The following is a 19,477-nucleotide window of genomic DNA, read 5'->3' as shown; positions in this document are numbered from 1 at the left end:
GGAACAAACTTATAACGATAGAAACACCCTCTGCATATTCATCGGTTTTATTGTTGACATGTCTCACTTAACGATTCTTAAGACAATGATTCATAACAAAATACGAAATAGCACCATTAAGTTTATATTATTAAGAAAGATGAGAAATTATAATTTAAAACTAATGTAACAAACGATCATAGTCTTTGTTTGCGAAGATTGCCTTCAAGCTTTTCATTTCTCCCTAATTGTCAAAAAAAAAAAAAAAGTTGTAAGTAATTGTAGTGGTGGAACTAGATTGGGCGTTGGAGTACTACACTACCACCAAAAAATTTATATATATATATATATAAACATGTTTCACGTTATTGTACCCCAACTAAAGAGATTATAATATGTTTTTTTAATGTCCGATATTGGATAACTACATATAATATATTGATAATATTTGTACCCCATATCAAAATTTCTAGTTCCACCACTGAGTAATTGTATATATAAGAAATGCAATATTTTATAATTTACAACGACTTCGAAGTGATAAGTGAAAATTACAATTGGATAGTCAATTGTACGGTGGTTGTATGCAAGTCCGCTAGGGGTGGGAATTATTTGGTCCGGAACCAAAAAAACTCGAAAACCAAATCGAACCAAAATTGATTTCGGACCGAACCATAGTAAAATTTGGTTTTTGGTTTGGTTTGAGACCAAACTGAATTGTAAATTTAGTTTTTTGTTCAAGTTTCGGTCTCATGAAGTTTAAACTAAATCAAACCGAAAAACTGAATTTCATAAATCAATAAATTAAAAAAAATATTTTATATTTTATATTAAATAAAAGTATTAATTATAAAGTAAAAATCATTTTAACTCAATTACTATTTAGATCATTTTGTATGAAACTTTAGATCTTTCTATTTGTAACTTTAGGTTTCAATGTTAAGAACATTATAATTTATGTTTGAAAAAATTTTAAGTTAATATTTGGTTTCTCGGTTTTCAAATCAAATCAAACCGAATTAGAATTCGGTTTTCGGTTTGGTCTAGAGAATTTGAATTTGATTTGATTTGGTTTTCGAATTGGACAAAACAAAATTAACCGAGAAAACCGGTTAGAGGTAACCGAAAAACCAAAAAACCGAACTAATTCCCACCCCTAAGGTCGGCAGGCGTCTACTGTTTTGGATATATATATATATATATATATATATATATATATATATATATATATATATATATATATATATATATGGTAGGTTCGCATATTCTAACTATTTATTATGTGGATGTAGGAATCAGTATAGACCAATCATTTCACAAACCTACATAAAGGTAAATATGTAATCTTACCTACTATCCATGTTTTAAAACCCGGGTCGACCCGGCCGGTTCAACCGGTTGGACCGTGACCCAGGGTAGAAGGCGGGTCAAATTAGACCGGTTTTTTGTAAAATACGAACCGGATCGAACCGGCCGGGTTTCCCCTAAACCGCGGTTCGACCGCTTATGTTGAACCGGTTAAACCGGTTTGACCCGTTTCAATAGAGTTTGGATGGTTGGATACAAGTAGCGAACGCCAAAACAACGAGCCGTTTGCGGTTTCTTCAATGTTTAAACTTTGTGGACATCAAATTATTGGTTTTATATGTTTATGCATTATGCATGAAAGTAAAAATATATAGAAATAGAAAAAGACCATAAACCGGGTTGACCCGGCGGTTCAACCGGTTGAACCGGTTGACCCGTGAACCGGTCATCACACCGGGTCAACTAAAAACCCGGGTTTTAAAACATTGCCTACTATTTAATTTTGGTAAATAAATAAGTATTTAATTAATCCCTAATCTTCTTCAACCTTGCCCTAGCATTGAGTGCACCCTTCAATCTTTGGCAAAAGAAACCATCGGCCATGTTCCACCAGCCCCCAACGCCATCAATGCTTGAACAACCCACCCCTCACCGTTGCTCTCTCTCTCTCTCTCTCTATATATATATATATATATATATATATATATATATGTGTGTGTGTTTCTCTTTCTGATACTGAAAGTCGGTGATGGAGATCTTGGGTGAGAGCTCTTACTTTCTCCGGATAAATAGGTATGTACGCTTGAAAATCCCCCTTTTGTTCAGCAATTGTAGACATTGAGGAGTCTGCCAATAATGGCAGCAATCAGTGGAGGAAGCAGTTCCTCAAATTCAAACGCCTCATCATCTGCTTTCTCTCATCAAGCCCCCAAAATCCTATTAGCCAAGCCAACTCTAGTCATTACCGCCAAGTACAACCGCGAACCTGGTGACGGTGGAGGAGGCGGCGATCCCGATGACGATTCATCGTCACTCCGCTCCTGCCTTCCCTCCATTGGCTTTCTGAATCTGTTATCTGACTCCTGGGATTTCCACACCGATCGCTTCCTTCCGGTAAGTTGCTAGCCTTTTGTCAACTTAACCCATCTGTATGTCTTATATTGAACTCATTTGGTTGCGGTTTTTGACGGACAATACCGATTTTACGGTGATCGGAGTGATTGGTCTGCAGGGGATCGGCAAGTCTACTATCATGAATGAGATTTATGGCTTTGATGCAACTTCTCCTGGTAGCCTAGCATTCTTTCCTTTCTTCATCTATATATACACTCATATTTGCGACTTCAATTAATATTGATTCATTTTATGTTATCATTGGGGGGTAGTAATATTTCCTCATTTTTCGAAAGAATCCATGGAAACCAAGGCCATGGCTAAGTAGTGTAGAATTGGTATTGAACCTAGAATCACTTCTGAAAGGATCATACTTCTTGATACACAGGTTTGCACATTCAAACTCCCAAACCTTTCTTTACCTTATGCTAAATTGTGTTGTATGGAATGCCACCTGTTTATAGCCCATCGATTTTGGTTGAAATGATTAGACCTGATGGTTGCCCCAACTTAATCATATGAGGAACTCCATTGCATATTTTTGACTCTTTCTTGACCTGATTAGGTTTGGTTCCTTCAAGAACAAGATATTTCCTTTGTATTTACTATTTATGCATTTTTTTTTACTTGGATATTTTTCAACCATAATACGTACGGTAGTTGAATCTTGAATTCCAATTCTATCGGAATAGAATCATTAATTCCAATTCTGTTGGAATGGAATATGGATATTTTCTCATTGATTTATTCATGCTCTATACTTCTCGGTTATTGGTTTTTGTGCAATTCATAAGTCTGTATATTTTTTCAAAGGAGTTTAGTTTTTTATTTTTCATTTCCTAATGCATTATTGGATTCTAAACTACAATTGGATTTGTTTTCACAGAAGTTGATGGTTGAAGAACGAACCATAAAATTGAAAGTGATTCTTAGCAACATTATACTTTTAGAATGTATTAGTGTTTTTGTTAGATTTGGATGTTTTTCCCGATTTTAAAGTTTTTTTAGGTTTATTCTTTTACAATAAATGTAATTCTTAGCAATTGTTACCTGTATTCTATAAAAATTAATGTAATTTTTGTTTTTATTCTTTAATTGATGGTTCAAGAATTTGTTATTCTACAAGAAGTTTTTAAAGTCATGATCAAGAAATAGGTTCAATAATTTTTTTATTATTTTATAGTTCAAGAATATTTTTATTTTTGAATATACTCAAAAACATATTCTGTCAGAATGTCTAAATTAAAAGAATTATAATTCGTAAAACCGGATTTTTAAAATTAATAGAATCTATCATCCCTTAAAATATGCAATTTTCCTTTATTAAATCTATATAAATTGACTAAAATACCCTTGTAATTAAATTAGATGTATTTTTCAATTATATTTAATTCAATAATATGTATTAATCAATTTCTTAAAATAAGTAAAATGATTGGTCCACAATCATTTCTATATCCATACAATAATTAGTTAGAATATAATAACCTAAGCTTATATATATTTTTGTAATTTTAATGTATTGTCCCGTCTTGTACTAGTCAAATCAATCGTTGGATATATAATATTTTTAAGTCCTACTATTTAGGTCAGTTCTATTTGGTCCATGTACTAAACGCTATCTAAAGGGACTACAATCTAGAGGTGAGCTTTTGAACCTCTAAATTGCACGTGGACTGGTTTTTTGGAATAGGGCTAGTTCTGAAAAAATCAATAATCAGAGAAGGGTTTTTAGGCTTCATTCATATTTTAATATAGAATACACGGAGGCTATATATAATAGCAAAAGAGATCAACTAGGAAACAATAAACCATAAAGATAGAAGATATGTACGGAAGAAATAAAAGGAATATAATTAATTCCCAATACTCCTCCTCAAGTCGGAGCGCGTAAGTTCTGAGCGCCCAACTTGCCAAGGAGAAACTGTAATTGTTGCGTCCCTAAGCCTATGGTGAGAAGATCAAGAACTTGTAGTTTAGTGTCGACAGAACGCGAACAAAAAAACAATTCATCTCCACATGTATTGTCCGTTCGTGGAAAACATGATTGGTAGCTGTATAACAAGCAACTAGATTGTCACGGAAAAGAGGAGTAGGTCTAGTAATGTTTTCATCAAACTCTTTCAGCAGCCATCTAACCCATAAAACTTCACTAATTGTCGACGCCATGGATTGATATGCAACTTCAGTTGACGAGCGGGAAACCACAGAATGCTTCTTTCTTTTCCAAGAGATAGGTGCACCTCCAAATAACAACACGTAACCTGTTCTATATCGTTGAGGAAGAGGACAACCTAACCAATCAGAGTCATAATATGCCAAGAGATCATTACCACATTCTCATGGAAGTAGGACTCCTTGACCTGGAGTGGCTTTTAGGTACCGAAGCACTCGGACAACTACATTTAGATGAGACTGCCGCGGAACTGCAACAAATTGACTTAATATATTCACCGCGTAGGCTACATCTGGTCTAGTTGCTTGCAGATAGAGTAACCTCCCAGCAATTCTTCGATATTGACTAACATCAACCATCGGCTCCTTCTCACCCTTGTCTAGGTTTAAATTTTGTTTAATGGGAAATGAATTAGGCCGACACCATTGCATACCACAATCATCAAGAATATCAAGGATGTACTTCCGTTGACTCAGCACTAAGCCTTCTGGAACACAAGTCACCTCTATTCCAAGGAAATATTTGAGATGTCCAAGGTCTTTTATGTTGAATCATTTGTCAAGTTCTTCTTTCGTTTCTTGTATTTTGTTGGTATCATTCCCCCACAATGATGACATCATCAACGTAAATGAGAGCAGCTATAAGGACATTTTCCTGTCGTAATATGAACAACAAATGATCTGCTTTTGACTGTTTAAATCGTTGCTCAAGGAGGGCATTGCTAAATTTTTTATACCAGTTTCGAGAAGCTTGTTTCAAGCCATACAATGACTTTCTGATACTATATACTTTCATTTTCATTCTTTAGCAAATCCTTGAGGGGTCTTCATGTACACTTCTTCGTCCAAGTCACCATGCAAGAAAGAATTGTTGACGTCTAGTTGTTGTATGGACCAATTTCTTTTAACAACGACAGTAAGAAAATTACGAACACTGACAAGTTTAGCAACTGGAGCGAAGGTATCATGATAGTCCACGCCCTTCATTTCTGTAAAACTTATGGCACCCAGACAAGCTTTGAATCTCTCTACTTCTCCATTTGGTTTGTATTTTATTTTGTATACCCATTTTGAATCAATAGCGTGTTTCCTTCTGGTAAGTCTTCGATGGTCCAAGTATTGTTTTCTTCGAGTTCCCTAACCTCTCTTTTCATGCCATATTTCAACTCTCATCTTTGACTTCTTGATGGAAATATTTTGGCTCATCGATAAAATCAATGGCATCTAAAAAACTATGTGAGAGTTAGAGAAATTATCATAATAAACATAAATGGTTAAGGGGTATACCATGGAAGAGCTTTGAGTTGGCGGGGTGCGTGGAGGGTCGACCGAATGGGGAAGCTAAACAACATAATCTTGCAAGTGATGTGGTTATGTTCTGGTTCGTTGAGGCCATGAGTGTTCAACAGTTTGCTTGATGTCACTGTTATTGGTAGAGTTATGTTCACTTTCCACTTCATGCATGTGTTGGGTCTCGTTGTCATGCTAAAAATCAGGATCATCACTTGACGGGGTGTGTTGATTTTCGACTGAGTCTAAATCATGTTCTTTATCATTAGGAACCTCATAAGTCACGGTTTCATCGAAATAGTCACCTCGACTTGCCTCGCTTTCAGTTTTTATGAAAGGGAATTTTGTTTCAGCATGAAATCTCACGTATCTTGATACCGCAATCCTTCTCTTCTCAATTTCATATATTTTATAACCCTTTGTACCCGTTGGATATCCTAAGAAAATCCACGGTCTCCCACTCATTTCAAACTTGTCTCCTTTGGTTTTTGTGTTTCTGTAGTAAGTTAGACAACCGAAAACCTTCATGAAGTCGTAGTCAGGTTTTTGACCAAAAACGATTTCATATGGGGTTTTGTTTTCAATCACACGATATGGCAGTTGATTTTTGATATAGGTGCCAGTCAAGAAACACTCACCCCAAAATCGTTTAGGAAGGTTTGCTTGAAACCTTAAAGCTCGTGCCGTCTCAAGGAGGTGTTGATGCTTCCGCTCAACGACTTTGTTCTGTTGAGGCGTGTTAGGATAGGAGGTCTCAAGTTTGATCATCTCTTCATTATAAAAGTTTAGCATATCATTCGAGGTAAACTCACCGCCATTATCGCACCTGATCTTCTTAATGTTTTTCTCAAATTGATTCTTTATCATTCTACTGAAATCGTCAACTATAGTAAAAAAAATAACCAGCTCCCGATAAAGAAGGAGTACGGTATTTACCCAAAATGACACAATGCAATAACTCAAAACAACCACTAGTTTTAATTTCACTGTTTGAAAATGGAAGCCTTGTGTGTTTGGCTTTAGACAAGAATCACATTGTTTATTAAAAGAAAAACCACTAAGAGACTTGATTTTGGTAAGGTTTTCGTTTGAAGTGTAACACTCGTGTTTCTATCCTATGCATTAATATTAAGGTGATAGTCTAGGTTAACCTTTGTAACTCATTTTGAAGAAATGAAAAAAAAAAATATGTGAATTCTATGTGTTTTATGTGTTTTATGCTTAATTACTAGGGCTTAGTTAATTAAGAATAAAAATAAGTGTCAAAAAAATATTAGATAAAGCCGATATATTTACATAAAGTTGTAGTGGTCAAAACAAAGATTTCGGGGATATAAAGAATACTAAAATCCGAGTTATAACGAAGAAGTTACGACTTGTCGAAGTTTCGCGATAAAACCGACACGGTGCAGAATGTCGTAAAAAGTGAGTTTTTGATAAACTACTTTTTAGCCTTAGTGATCTAAACAAAACCCGTAGTGTTCATTAAACCGAGAGTATGTATAAAAAGAACGCCCAAATCTGACTTCGTATGAGGAAGTTATGATTTTTCAATGTTTCAGCTTATCAATAAACAGCTAAAAACTCGAATTTTAGATCGTGTGATTTTTGGCCAATACAACCTAAACGAGAATCAAAGGTCTCGTCATTAGTAGCACAATGATAAAAAGTTTGACGAAAACGGACGTCGGATGAAGAAGTTATGAATTTCTAACGGATTTCCTGTCCCGGTCTGTTAAAAATAATAATATAAAAATTAAATTCAAAGTTAGCCGACGAAGTCTAAACAAAATTTGTAGAGCGTAATTTTACCTACGCGTGCATATAAAGAACGTCAAAACGAAGCTTTTATACGAAAGTTATGGATTTTAGAAGTTTTTGCACAAAAACCAAGAAATCTCGCATACGTGGACTTCGGCCACGTCACCCTCGCTCAAAACGTGCCACGTGTCTTAAGTCTGCTGAGTCATCCGAAGGGGTCCACTAGGAGTCCGACGCGTGTCGCCTTCCCTCACATGAACAGTAGTTGCGTGTCAGATTCTGATTCGAACGAAAGGAAGCCCAATCAGAAGCTCGCAGCTGGACCGAGCCTCGCATCGCCTAGCCTCCGAGCCTCGCAGATGGACCAGTAGACCTCGGTCCAATCAGCAACTGCCACCTAGGCCTTCGCACGCGCAGCCACCTGCACACCCTCGCCCAACTGCTGTCACGTGGCCTTCGTTCCTGATGTCACCTGCCCTCGCATGCTGACTCCTCTCCTCCTTAAACCGACTTCGGAACCATATAAATAGAAGGGTATGTGAGCCTTCTCGATTACTTTTGGAGTTTTGCCATATTTATCCCCTTTCTTCATATTTTCTTCATCTTAGCATCCCCCAAAGCCCCGGTATCGAATATAAGCCCCGGAATACTCCACGAAGTGCACGAGAAACCCGGAAAATTTATCTTTTCAGTTTCGAAGCCCGACCTTTGCAAAGCCCGGTTTCTCAATAAAACTCCCGGTTTTATTAGAAACGATCGTTTTAAGCAACGAATTGTTGCCCGATTATCATCAAATCATGTGAGTGTGTAGTCACTTTCATCTTACACCTAGATATGGAATATTTTCTATAAAATACATGCTATATGTAATTATATTAAGTGCTTATTTGAGGTGATTGTTGAATGGATGTTCTATACAAGTTTTAAACTATATATGCTTTTTATCTACAAAATATGTTGGGTAGAACATGGGTAGATGAAATAGTTGATGTGTGTTAAAATGGTGAGTGGCCTCGATGTTGTTGTTGTTGTTGTTTTTGTCATCTAGCGGAGTATAGATTATGACCACGGACCCTTCTAGACAGTCCAGTGGAACACTAGCAGGTTCGCAACTTGTAGGTGTTAATGAACTAAATGTTCATCAGTGTACTCCATCCCCCTCATGGTTTCCTTTAGGACATGTATGGCTGAGGAAACCCCTTAGCAGTGGTGTCCATCCCGATGATATTCCTTAAGCTAGGTCCCTTGTGATAGGTGTTTAGGGACGTAAAATGAGGACAACGGGAATGGGTAATCAGGGTTATTATTGATTGGTGAACTAAATAAGTATATTATTAATGTGGGTTGAAAACCTTATATGCTCACCACGCTCCCAAGCCTGACCCACTTAGTTTTTATGATTACAGGTAGTGGATCCCGAGCATAGTTGGAGGACGATGAGAGATTTTTTATTATAGGCCAGTAGTTGTAAATAAATGTTGAAAGGCGTATAATGTTTTGTTTATGCTTTTGATCTGCATCGGAACATGATGTCCCAAGGTTTTGATATGAAATGAAACTATACATTTCTTAAGGAAAGACTTTGATAAACTTTTATCATGTTTTGTTTTGGGGACCAATTCCGCAACATCTTTTAAAAAGATTTCTCTGATTTTATTTTAAAAAGCATAAATTAAATCGGTTTTTTCTGGCCAACAAATTAGGGGATGTCACATGAAGCGTAACCTAGCCTTTACACCAAATTTCTCCCATCGTCATCATTGCTTTTATAGAATTTTCAAGGATTCTCATTCGGTACAGACCCCTATTGCAATCACCTGCACCAATCATGTCGCAGATTTCGAGTGCTTTCACGTCGGACTGGCATGGTGGTCTTGAAGGCCACTACCTCTACTGAAGGTTTCTTGTCACTAGAAACAGCTTTTTGCCGCTCGTTCTTCGCAACAAGGTGGTAAGCGTTCCCCAAATTAGGAATCAGATTGGTAGTCAAAATCAGGGTCCAAATGATGGAGAATTCGTTATCAAGACCCATGAGGAATTCGTACAATTTTTCTTTGTCTCTCGGTTGGCTTAGATTTTGGTGACGTCACACTTGGATCCACTACAAGTGCAGCGGGTTAAGGGCAACGCAGATTTCATCTCGTCCCATATGGCTTGGAGCTTGGTGTAGTATCTTGACACGGACGCCCCATTATGGTGTGTAGCTGCCAGTGTTCGCTTAATTTCGTAGGCGCGAGGAGCGCTCTCCTTTCCGAATCGTTCTTGAAGGTCCACGCAAATGTCTAAAGTAGTATTAGCGTATTTAAGCTTCCTCTAATGTCTCTTTCCATTGTCGTGGTGAGCCAGCCCTTCACCATAGCATCACAACGCATCCATAACCTGTAGTCGGCATGTGTCTTTTCAGGATTTTCGATGGTGCCATCAACGAAGCCTACCTTGTCTTTTCCAAAGAGAAAATTCATCATTTCTTGTGACCAATCTGCATAATTGTTTTCGGTGAGATTGTCGTTGACGTGCATATGTTTCAGGTAATAAGATGCATGGATGTAGAACGGTAGGTTCGAATCCGATGCATCATTCTTCTTTTTTGAGGACTCTGTGCCGCCGATCATGTCTGTCAGATATTGAGACTTTTAGGGTTTAGATGTAGCCCACGCTGATACCATGACAAAATCGATAATCAAAGAAGGTTTTTTAGGTTTCATTCATATTTTAAAACAGAATACATAGAGGCTATATATAATTGCAAAAGAGATAAACTAGGAAACAATAAACCATAAAGATAGAAGATATGCACAAAAGAAATAAAAGGAATGTAATCAATTCCCAATAAGTTCTCAATTCTATGAATCAAGCAAAATCGGTCTGATCCAAAACCAGTTTAGTCCAACCAGCTCCAGTTAAAAAACTGGTTTAGACTGGATTTAAAAAATAAAATTATACATATCTCATTTTTCTAACTCAGATTAGCATATGTTTTTTCAGTGTGCAGTTAAGAGTTTTTACATGATTTTAGAATTAAATATTTTCGTTTTTGGTTTTATATTCAATGACTTGCAGTCACCCGAAGTTGGGATTTCAAAGCTAGAACTCTTCAATTTTTCAACTATTTTTTAGACTTTTGTATTTTGTGAAAATTTTACAACATTTATTATTTAACTAGCCTATAATCCATAATTCTCTCATCTGTTCATCACACCGGTGCTCTTGTGCCACTACCTGTAATACAAGAAATTGAGTGGGTCAGGTTTGGGAGTCTGGTGAGCACATAGGGTTTTCAACCCATAATAGTTAAATTCTTTATTTTCATCAAATCATTCAATCCGATTACCCGTTCTCATTATCCTCACTTTTTGTCCTTAAAGCATTTAATTAAGGGACCTAACATAAGGATTATCTTCGTTATTGACAATAATACTTAGGGGATTCCTCAACGATATATGTCAGTAAGGCAACCATGAGGGGATGAAGTACACCTGGTGAATATACAGTTCAAAAACACTTACAGGTTGCGAGCCTGCCAACGTTCCACTGGATTGTCTTGAATAGTATGTGGTTGTCATCTATACTCTGCTAGATGACTGGATCAACTTTAAATTCAAGGCCTCTTATCATTTATTTCATCTTTCATCATCTATATTATCCTTCATCTACCCATCTTTACCCAACATAATTATAGGTATAAAATACATATACATATTAAATCAAGTAAAACATGTATAAATCGTTCATCCAACATAGATATTAGGAACACAAATAATAGGCACATATAACATGTAATTTATATTAAATACTTCATATCTATGTGTAAGATTAAAGTACCTATGCACTCACTTGTTAAAGTGACGACTCGAAATTTGGGCAGCGCTTCGATTCTAGCAACTGTCTTTTCCTTTGACGTAACCTAGTGTCATTATCACTAAGTCTTAGTCTAATATTTATTGTGACTAATTATTAGTCTAGATTCATCATTAACTCAAAGTCTACTTCAAGATATATCAAGTAAGGAACTACCATGTACGATCATATCGGAGGTAGGGTCCATTTGGTATAGAAAGTATACTGTTTGGAAATCTCACTTTAAACACCTCACTAAATCCAGCGTAAACATCATCCCCGTAAGTAGATCAATCAGCATAACAAATTACAATCACCAATAAATCTTGTTTATAGGTTCATAAAAACGATAATGAACTTTAACATAAGTTATACTTAAAGTACGGTAAGCATAACTCAACTTACAGGTGGTTTAGCGAGAAATCAAACTTTGCGCAGACATAGCTTCTAAGACGAAAGCTCTACTTCTCGGGGCTTTCTGGTGCTCCGGGGCTTTGCTTCTAACACCTAGAAAGTGCTGGAGAAAATCTTAGAGTCTTTGGGGAGGTTTGGGAGAGAATTGGATGAAGAGGTGTGAAGATTTGAGTGACATTCACCATCTATTTATAGGTTGGAGGAGTCACGTACGCAGGGAGAACTCAAGCCCTATGTGGCGTGTAGACGTGTAGTTCAGTACAGTGGGCGTACGCATGCTACGTGTCGCATTCATGTGGAAATCTATGGGGAAGAAGGTGTGGCCTAGATCATGTCACATGTCGATTTCTAGTTAATCCGAAAACTAATTATCTTGTAAAATGTGTAACTTTCGCATACGAGCTCCGTTTTTGACGTTATTTATGTCCACGCATAGCAATCGACGTGATCTACAACTTTCGTTTAGACTTTGTCGAATAATTTTGACTTTATTTGTAAATTTATATTTTAATAGGCCTAGACAGTTAAAGTCCGTTAAAAATTCATAACTTTGTCATCCGACGTCCGATTTCAATTGTATTTATATCGTTGAGCTCCTATTAACGAGTTCTTCAATTCTCTTTTAGATTGTGTCGGCTAAAAATTGATTGATCTAAAATTCGATTTCTAGGTTGTGTACTGCTACCCTGAATCTTATAAAAATCATAACTTCTTCTAACGAAATCAGATTTGGACGTTCTCTATATGCACGCTCTCGGTTTAAAGTCTACTACAACTCTTGTTTACATCGCTAAGGCTAAAAAGCATTTCATCTAAAATTTACTTTTTACGATACGCAGAGTCGTGCCGGTTTAATCGCGAAATTTCGACGGGTCATAACTTCTTCGTTATAAATCGGATTTCAGTGTTCCTTATATCTCCGAAAACCTTGTTACGACTACTTCAACTTTATTCAAAGATATTGGGTCTAGTTATTATTTTATTTTAGGAACGTATTTCATTCTTATTTTATTATATCGTTATAAGCACGTATATTGCACATAATTTACACGTAAATCACATAATACTCAAATAATTCTTTTTCATTACTTCGAAATAGGTTACAATTATTGACCTTAACTATTACAAATTAATAATAATGCTTAGCCAGAAACACGGGTGATATCGAACTCTTCGTGCATTTGTGCCCAAGGTGTTATTGTGTCCAGTGGGAGTGCCTTTAACCAATCTCCGGCATCCTCGTGGTCTTTCCCATAGAAGGGTATGTCTTTAAGTTGAGCAAGGAAGTGGCCTTTCAGTTCAAAGCTAGTTGTGTTGGTAATTGTGGGTTGCACAAGTCCCGGTCTGGTGTCCTCACGCATCCACCTCTTGTAAGCCTCCATCGTCATGTTTGCCATTTTGTTGTTTAGCTATCTTCCGGTTTCAATTGTGTTCGCTTTCTTCATCCTTTTTGTTGGGTTTCATCTCAAAACTTTCGAATTCACTTTCTAGAGTTCGATTGCTTGATTCTCCGATTTTGGTTGTTATCTTCTTACGGAATTCTGAATCAGGATGGTCAAACGGTTCAATGATTGATGCCTAAGATCCCTGGGTCATAAATCACTATAACAAAAACAAACAAAATGCGTAAAAAACAAAAACGAAAAATAGAACTTAACTGTTATGACACCACGATGTGGTATTAATGATCACGACGTGGTAAGTCAAACATTTAAAAAAAAAAAAAACGCAAATATAAAAGAAAATAGATGGAAAAAATTCTAATAAAATATCATATTCAAATTAAATAAAATTGGACATTTCCTCGGCAACGGCGTCAAAAAACTTGATGCATAAATAATTATGCACTAGTTAATCCTAATAATGTAACTAATTATTACCTCCTAGGGAGTGTATCTTGTTGAACATAGTATATCACAATAGTAAGGTAACGAACACAAAGAACAGAATGATTACCTATTTTTATCTATTAATTAACAAAATTACTATTAAATTAAGAATATGAGTTTTCTCTAGTTTTGACAAACTAGAAACTTAATTAACCAAACTAATAACTATCACTTATTGAAGAAAATATTAAAATTAAAAGCAAGAAACACAAAAGACGATTTAAACTAAGGTAATTGAGAGACTTTCGTTTAGCTTCAATATAATTGCTATTATGGTTGATTTATGGGAATGCAATGGATTAATGTTTTGTTGGTTACCGATTTCTAAGATGACTAAGTTAATGTTTACTAACTTAATCCTTTAGCAACCAAGTTCATTCGTATGGTGATTAGGTGCATAAACTATCAAGTCTACTACTGTTCGGTTCAAGTTAAATTATACTTATAATACATTGATCAAATTGGTTTCCTAAATCAATACAATATATGATTGATCGTCATATATTAGCTCCTACAAAAACTTACCCACTTTTTTATTTACCTCTAAGTTTTGGTCAAAACACTAGTCATACAATTTTGCTATTCACAAATATCATAAGATTCAAGTTCAATAAAAAAAAGATAGTCATGCAATTTAAATTAAACTCAGAAATAAATAGGAAAGTAGTTCTCATAGGCATACAATGTTCTTTAATAAGCTAAAGTAACAAATAACCAACAAAACTTAACCCTAACCATAAATCAAGCCATAAAAAGTCAAGTCATCTAAAGTAAACGAAAGTTATAGGGTTTTAACCCATGATTTCAGCAAGTAAAACAGCAAAACGAAATTCATCTTAATAGACATGATTAAACTTAAGTAGAAAATCGTAACAGAATGTTGCATTGCCTCAATCCTTTCAATTCCAAGCTATGATCGACTTCTACAACTCCAAGCTTCAAAGTTGGTGTTTGGCCTTCAAAAGACGATAGTAGCTTCGAGCCAAATTTCTATTTTCGGAGGATAATGGCTTCAATTTATAGTTTTCCCGAAAACAAATCACCACGACATGGTAAGTCCACCACATCGTGGCCTTTGCGTTTATCCTGTATTCAACAAGTCTTCTAGATTCATCGAGGAAATCGAAAACACCACGTCGTGGGAATATCACCACGACGTGGTGAGTGTATTTTTGTTCATTTTTTATCTTGATCCAAATTTCTAACTTCCAACTTCCAGCTTCATTTTCGCTCTGAGCAAGTCTTTTACCACTACAACACATCATACAATAGATTAAGTACTTTTTTGTTCTATAAATGGCATAAAATGACTATAAATGTTAAGATATGATGTAAAATATAAGTATAGATATGCACATATAAGATACTTTGAAGCTTATAAAAGTAAAAATTATAACTAATTTGATGATTATTTTGTGGTAAGTTGGTATTGTGTTCATTTTGCATGTTTACAACCTACTCGCTTTTGATTATTTAAAAATATTAGATTCAATTTAGTTATTGATTTATCCAAATAAATAAGAGACTGATTGAAATAGTATCTAAAGTCATTAAAACAGTTGTTGATTTATCCAAATGAAAGACCAATTGTGATAGCATCTAAAGTCATTAATTATGGATGATATTTCTAATAACTATGGATCAAATACTAGATGCTAACTCTTTCCTACAAAATTCGACCTCCTTCTACACCCTCCTTCTAGGGTTTGTAGAGTTTCAAATCCTACACCAACACATAGGAATTGTCATACGTTTTACAATTTTTTTAAATATATCTAAAAGCTTACATTTTAGGCCCACTGAGTTTGGATTTTAAAGCTAGAATTTTTCAAACTTTTCAACAATTTTTTTATACTATGATTTTGTCATTTTTTGTTTTGTATTCATTTTATGCTCATAATAAACAAACTAACTTTCAACAAGTTGCACCTTATGTACAAAAGAACAAGAAAATCCAAATATATACCCGATAAGCCTCAACAAATTCAATCCAAGGTCAACATATCTCAACCAGACCAGTGAAATCCAAGAGTCAATCGGATCCTGTTCCATAGGAATGTTCACCCTTACTACACAATCAAGTGTTCTTCATATAAGATTGAAGATCGGTATAATAAAATATTCATTAATGTCAAATATCTTAGAAGTTGAGTAAGTCACCGAATGTATCGAATTTCTTCCTAATAGATACCAGTTTTGACCAATAGCTTGTTTGATATTCATGACACCCTTCCACATATGATGTAATATTTCAAATGGCCTCAAAGAGTGTAAAGGAACCATGCACGTTTTGTGGAATCTCATCTTCAAAGGGTAAACATCCATGTATATCATTTGTCAAGTTTATGTCTGTTCTGTTAGGGATTCTTCGGATGCTCAAAAGAAAGTTGAGAACATTACCATTTAAGATGATGCTTTAAGTTTTACTTCTAGGAACTTCGAAGCTATATTTAAGTTAACATCTTTGATTTCATAATCTTGCAGCTAGAATAGGACAAATTTGGTTGGAAGCATACTTAAGGTTTGTTGGAGTATTTAGGATTGCAATAAAATAATTCAAATAAGGTTGACTAGTCAACTAGCAGCTGCACATGTATTTATCTAGTCCACATAGTCTTTAGTTTTTCTTTTTCAAGCAAATCCTAGATAGAAAGATCACCAAGGTGGTGTGGGATTCCATGCAAAAGAGAATTGCAGGGAATGATCAAGTGAAGACATCCATGTTGCAAAAACTTCAAAGGGATTTCGAAGTTCTCAAGATGAAGACAGAAGAGACGATCCCTAAATACTTAAGTAGAGTTCTCACAATCTCAAATCAAATGAGAAACAATGGTGAAGTGATGAGAGATGTCAAGATTGTGGAGTAGATTCTCAGAACTCTAACTGCAAAGTACATGTATGTTGTGGTGTCCATTGAAGAACTGCAAAGTACCCTTGTAGTTCATGAACAAAAGTTCAAGAAGAATGAGAATGGAGGACGAGCAAGCACTAAAAATAGACACAAGTGACAGCTTCAACACATTAGGACATGGTAGGGATTGTTCCAACAATAGAGGAAGAGAACACGCTCGAGGCCGACATTCATTCAACAAAGAAACCTTTGAATGCTACTCTTATGAATGCCCAAATGCAAAGAAAGTTAATTGTGCTGGTTTTAAAAGAAAATGAATAGGTCATGCTGATGACAGAAGTAAATGGGTTCATCGCTCAAGAAGTTGGCAAAAGAAATGACATGTGGTTCTTGGAATCTAGTTGCTCAAACCATATGTGTGGTAATAAAGAAAGGTTCATAGAGATGATAAATCGTTTTATAATTACGTTCACAGCAAAACCAAAAGATGTTCACTTTGCTGCCACAAATGAGAAGGAAAGACTGAAATTTTTTAATGACCGGAAAAACACTTCTGGTTACCTATTTATGTGGGATTAAGCTGCAGTTGCATGGTCTTCAAAGAAACAAAATGCGATAGCTTTATCATCCACAAAAGTTGAATATATGGCAGCTTATGCATATGCCTATCAAGTTGTTTGGATCAAAGAAATACTAACAGAGCTCGATAGGCAAGTGGATGGATGAATTGTGATAAAACGTGACAACACATTGGAATTAGATTTCAATGCCTCAAATACATGGTGAGCTAAGGAACAGATAAGATGATTATGTTACAAAACAGTCAAGTTCTCTCAAACACAATCACAATGCAGCCATTTTTGTCCAAACCAAACCCAAGAGCGTGGTTCACAATGCAACGGTTTGACTAGTCAAACAGGAGCTGCTTGTGTTTATCTTGTCCATCTAGTCGTTAGATCTTCTGTTTCAATCTTTTAGTTTCGTTCTTATAGCCATTCTGTTATTCCCTTTATGTACTTAAAGCCTTTATGGCCTCAAGAATTAAGTATTGAATTAGTGTGCAATACCATGTGATAATCTTGCTATCAAGTTTACACTCTTTTATACATATCCTCTCTATTCTCTCTTAATCTTCAACGATTACTTTTTGAAATACTGGAACCACTTAAAATGCACTAAACAGAAACATTATCTGTTTCGACAGATTGATATGTAAACAAGTAATAAGTAAAAATGCATTAGGAAAACTCGCGTATTGTACCTTGAGATATAAACAGTAGTCGATAAGTAAACAAACGGATTCTAAAAATTATATGTATCAAGAAACATGAATTTCAAATGTTGTTTCCCAACGTCCAAATGCTACATTGATGGTTGCACCGGATAGCGAGGGGAACATTTTTTCTAGGCTTCACTCCATTAAAATTTGCCAATACTAAATTGTAGCAAATCCCCATTCAAAGTATGAAAAGCCACGAACATACATATTCGAAATTAGAATCTTCAAAAATATAGAATTTCCATAAATTCCAAAATTGAAGTCATAAGTAAAAAAATAAATAAAATGAGGGAATCGAGACTCAGTCCCTTAGATGTTCATAAGTTGCGATCATTTTCGCAAGTCATTACAGGTCTGTATTGGCTCATCACAGTCACATATTCCCAAACTACAAGAAAAAAAAACCCTAAAAGTATCGTAAGTGGTTACTAGTGATTGATTTTGAATGATTAATATGTTCAAGTTAATGAACATATGTAGCTGGTTAAGAGTTCTCCAATGAAAATCGATTGAAGATTATGAAAATCTAAAAAACAGCACGCTTCATTTTGCTTCAAGGGAACGAGTCAGACAGAAACTAATAAAATTCATGCCGACCAGATTAGCGAAGCCTTGGTTAATTCGCAGGAAAACATAAAAATTGGAAACAGATACATTTCAATCACATTGAGAAAGAGAGATCGGGCTATGAAACATGTCCTGTCAAAGTTTAATCTAAAAGAATAGGAAATCGATTACCTTGTAGACTCCAGCGGCGGAGAAATAAACAGATGTTTGATAAAACATGAACCCTAATTGAAAGCTGAGTTTGGGTAAGAGGAAATGAGTTGTTATATAGAGGACGAGCAACCTGGTTAGATCCGAATGTTGATATAATAGACGGCTGAGATTAACAAGCTTGTTTCGATTGGGCCGATTAGGTTAAAGGCTTTCTAAACGGTTATTTATTTAAGATATTGAAATTTGAAATTTAAAAATTCAAAAAATTTATAAAAAAAGTAAATTACTTGAATCGTCCATCATACAACTGCTAAAATGCACGTTGAGTCTTTATTTTCAAAAATTAATTCGTATCGTCCTTTATTTGATTAAAAGTTGCACATGTCATCCCTTCGGACATAAGAAGACTATTTTACCCTGAATAATTTCTTTTTTAATTTTCTTCTATTTGTTTATAAACTTCAAATTAAAAGAAAAAGAAAAAATAATAATAAATATTCACACTCAACACACCCACCCCTCCCCTTCCTTTTCCCTAAATTCGTCTTCCCCATTTTCACTATGTCCTCTTCTTCACCATCGAATCCAACAACTTATCTATCATCTGTTTAGTCTCTACTAATCATCTGTGTTTGGTATTTAGAGTGTCTGTGGAGCTTTTGGGGCTATCACCACCTTGTTCTTCCTCATTTGACACCGCCTAAGGTTTTCTCTACAAGTCGAAACCACCACCGGCATACCTACAACTTGTTGCTCTAATTTTGCGTGTTTATCCCCAAAGCAAGTCTCGACACAGACACCGTCTTCTTCTTCTCCCTCCAATCAATCACCAGATGCGTCTTCTTCTTCATGATCTTGATT

At 35.4% G+C, this 19,477-nt stretch overlaps 1 protein-coding gene, 1 long non-coding RNA gene and 2 other non-coding genes across 5 annotated transcripts; all 4 read right to left on the bottom strand.

Moving 5' to 3' along the window:
• Nucleotides 1-9,908: 9,908 nt before the first annotated feature.
• Nucleotides 9,909-10,238, bottom strand: LOC145046916 (uncharacterized). The gene has a single exon (XM_078995178.1). It carries the CDS (start codon nucleotides 10,236-10,238, stop codon nucleotides 9,909-9,911), a length of 330 nt encoding a protein of 109 aa, XP_078851304.1.
• Nucleotides 10,239-14,377: 4,139 nt separating this feature from the next.
• LOC145048302 (uncharacterized) lies at nucleotides 14,378-18,722 on the bottom strand. 2 transcript variants are annotated; one of them, XR_013682793.1, is made up of 4 exons: nucleotides 18,635-18,722; nucleotides 15,927-18,284; nucleotides 15,733-15,835; nucleotides 14,378-15,017 (listed from the first exon to the last, which is right to left on the bottom strand). It is a non-coding gene; the product is annotated as an uncharacterized LOC145048302 (long non-coding RNA). The 2 variants fall into 2 exon arrangements; XR_013682792.1 differs by having other exon boundaries at nucleotides 15,927-18,718.
• On the bottom strand, nucleotides 17,954-18,093 carry LOC144999336 (small nucleolar RNA snoR136). Its single transcript, XR_013660845.1, has one exon. It is a non-coding gene; the product is annotated as a small nucleolar RNA snoR136 (small nucleolar RNA).
• Nucleotides 18,192-18,274, bottom strand: LOC144998962 (small nucleolar RNA SNORD25). Its single transcript, XR_013660494.1, has one exon. It is a non-coding gene; the product is annotated as a small nucleolar RNA SNORD25 (small nucleolar RNA).
• Nucleotides 18,723-19,477: the final 755 nt, after the last annotated feature.

Source organism: Lactuca saligna, chromosome 5 (assembly GCF_052625555.1).
Source record: "Lactuca saligna cultivar CGN05327 chromosome 5, ASM5262555v1, whole genome shotgun sequence".
Classification (NCBI taxonomy): Eukaryota; Viridiplantae; Streptophyta; class Magnoliopsida; order Asterales; family Asteraceae; genus Lactuca; species Lactuca saligna.
This window is presented reverse-complemented; position numbering and strand designations above follow the sequence as displayed.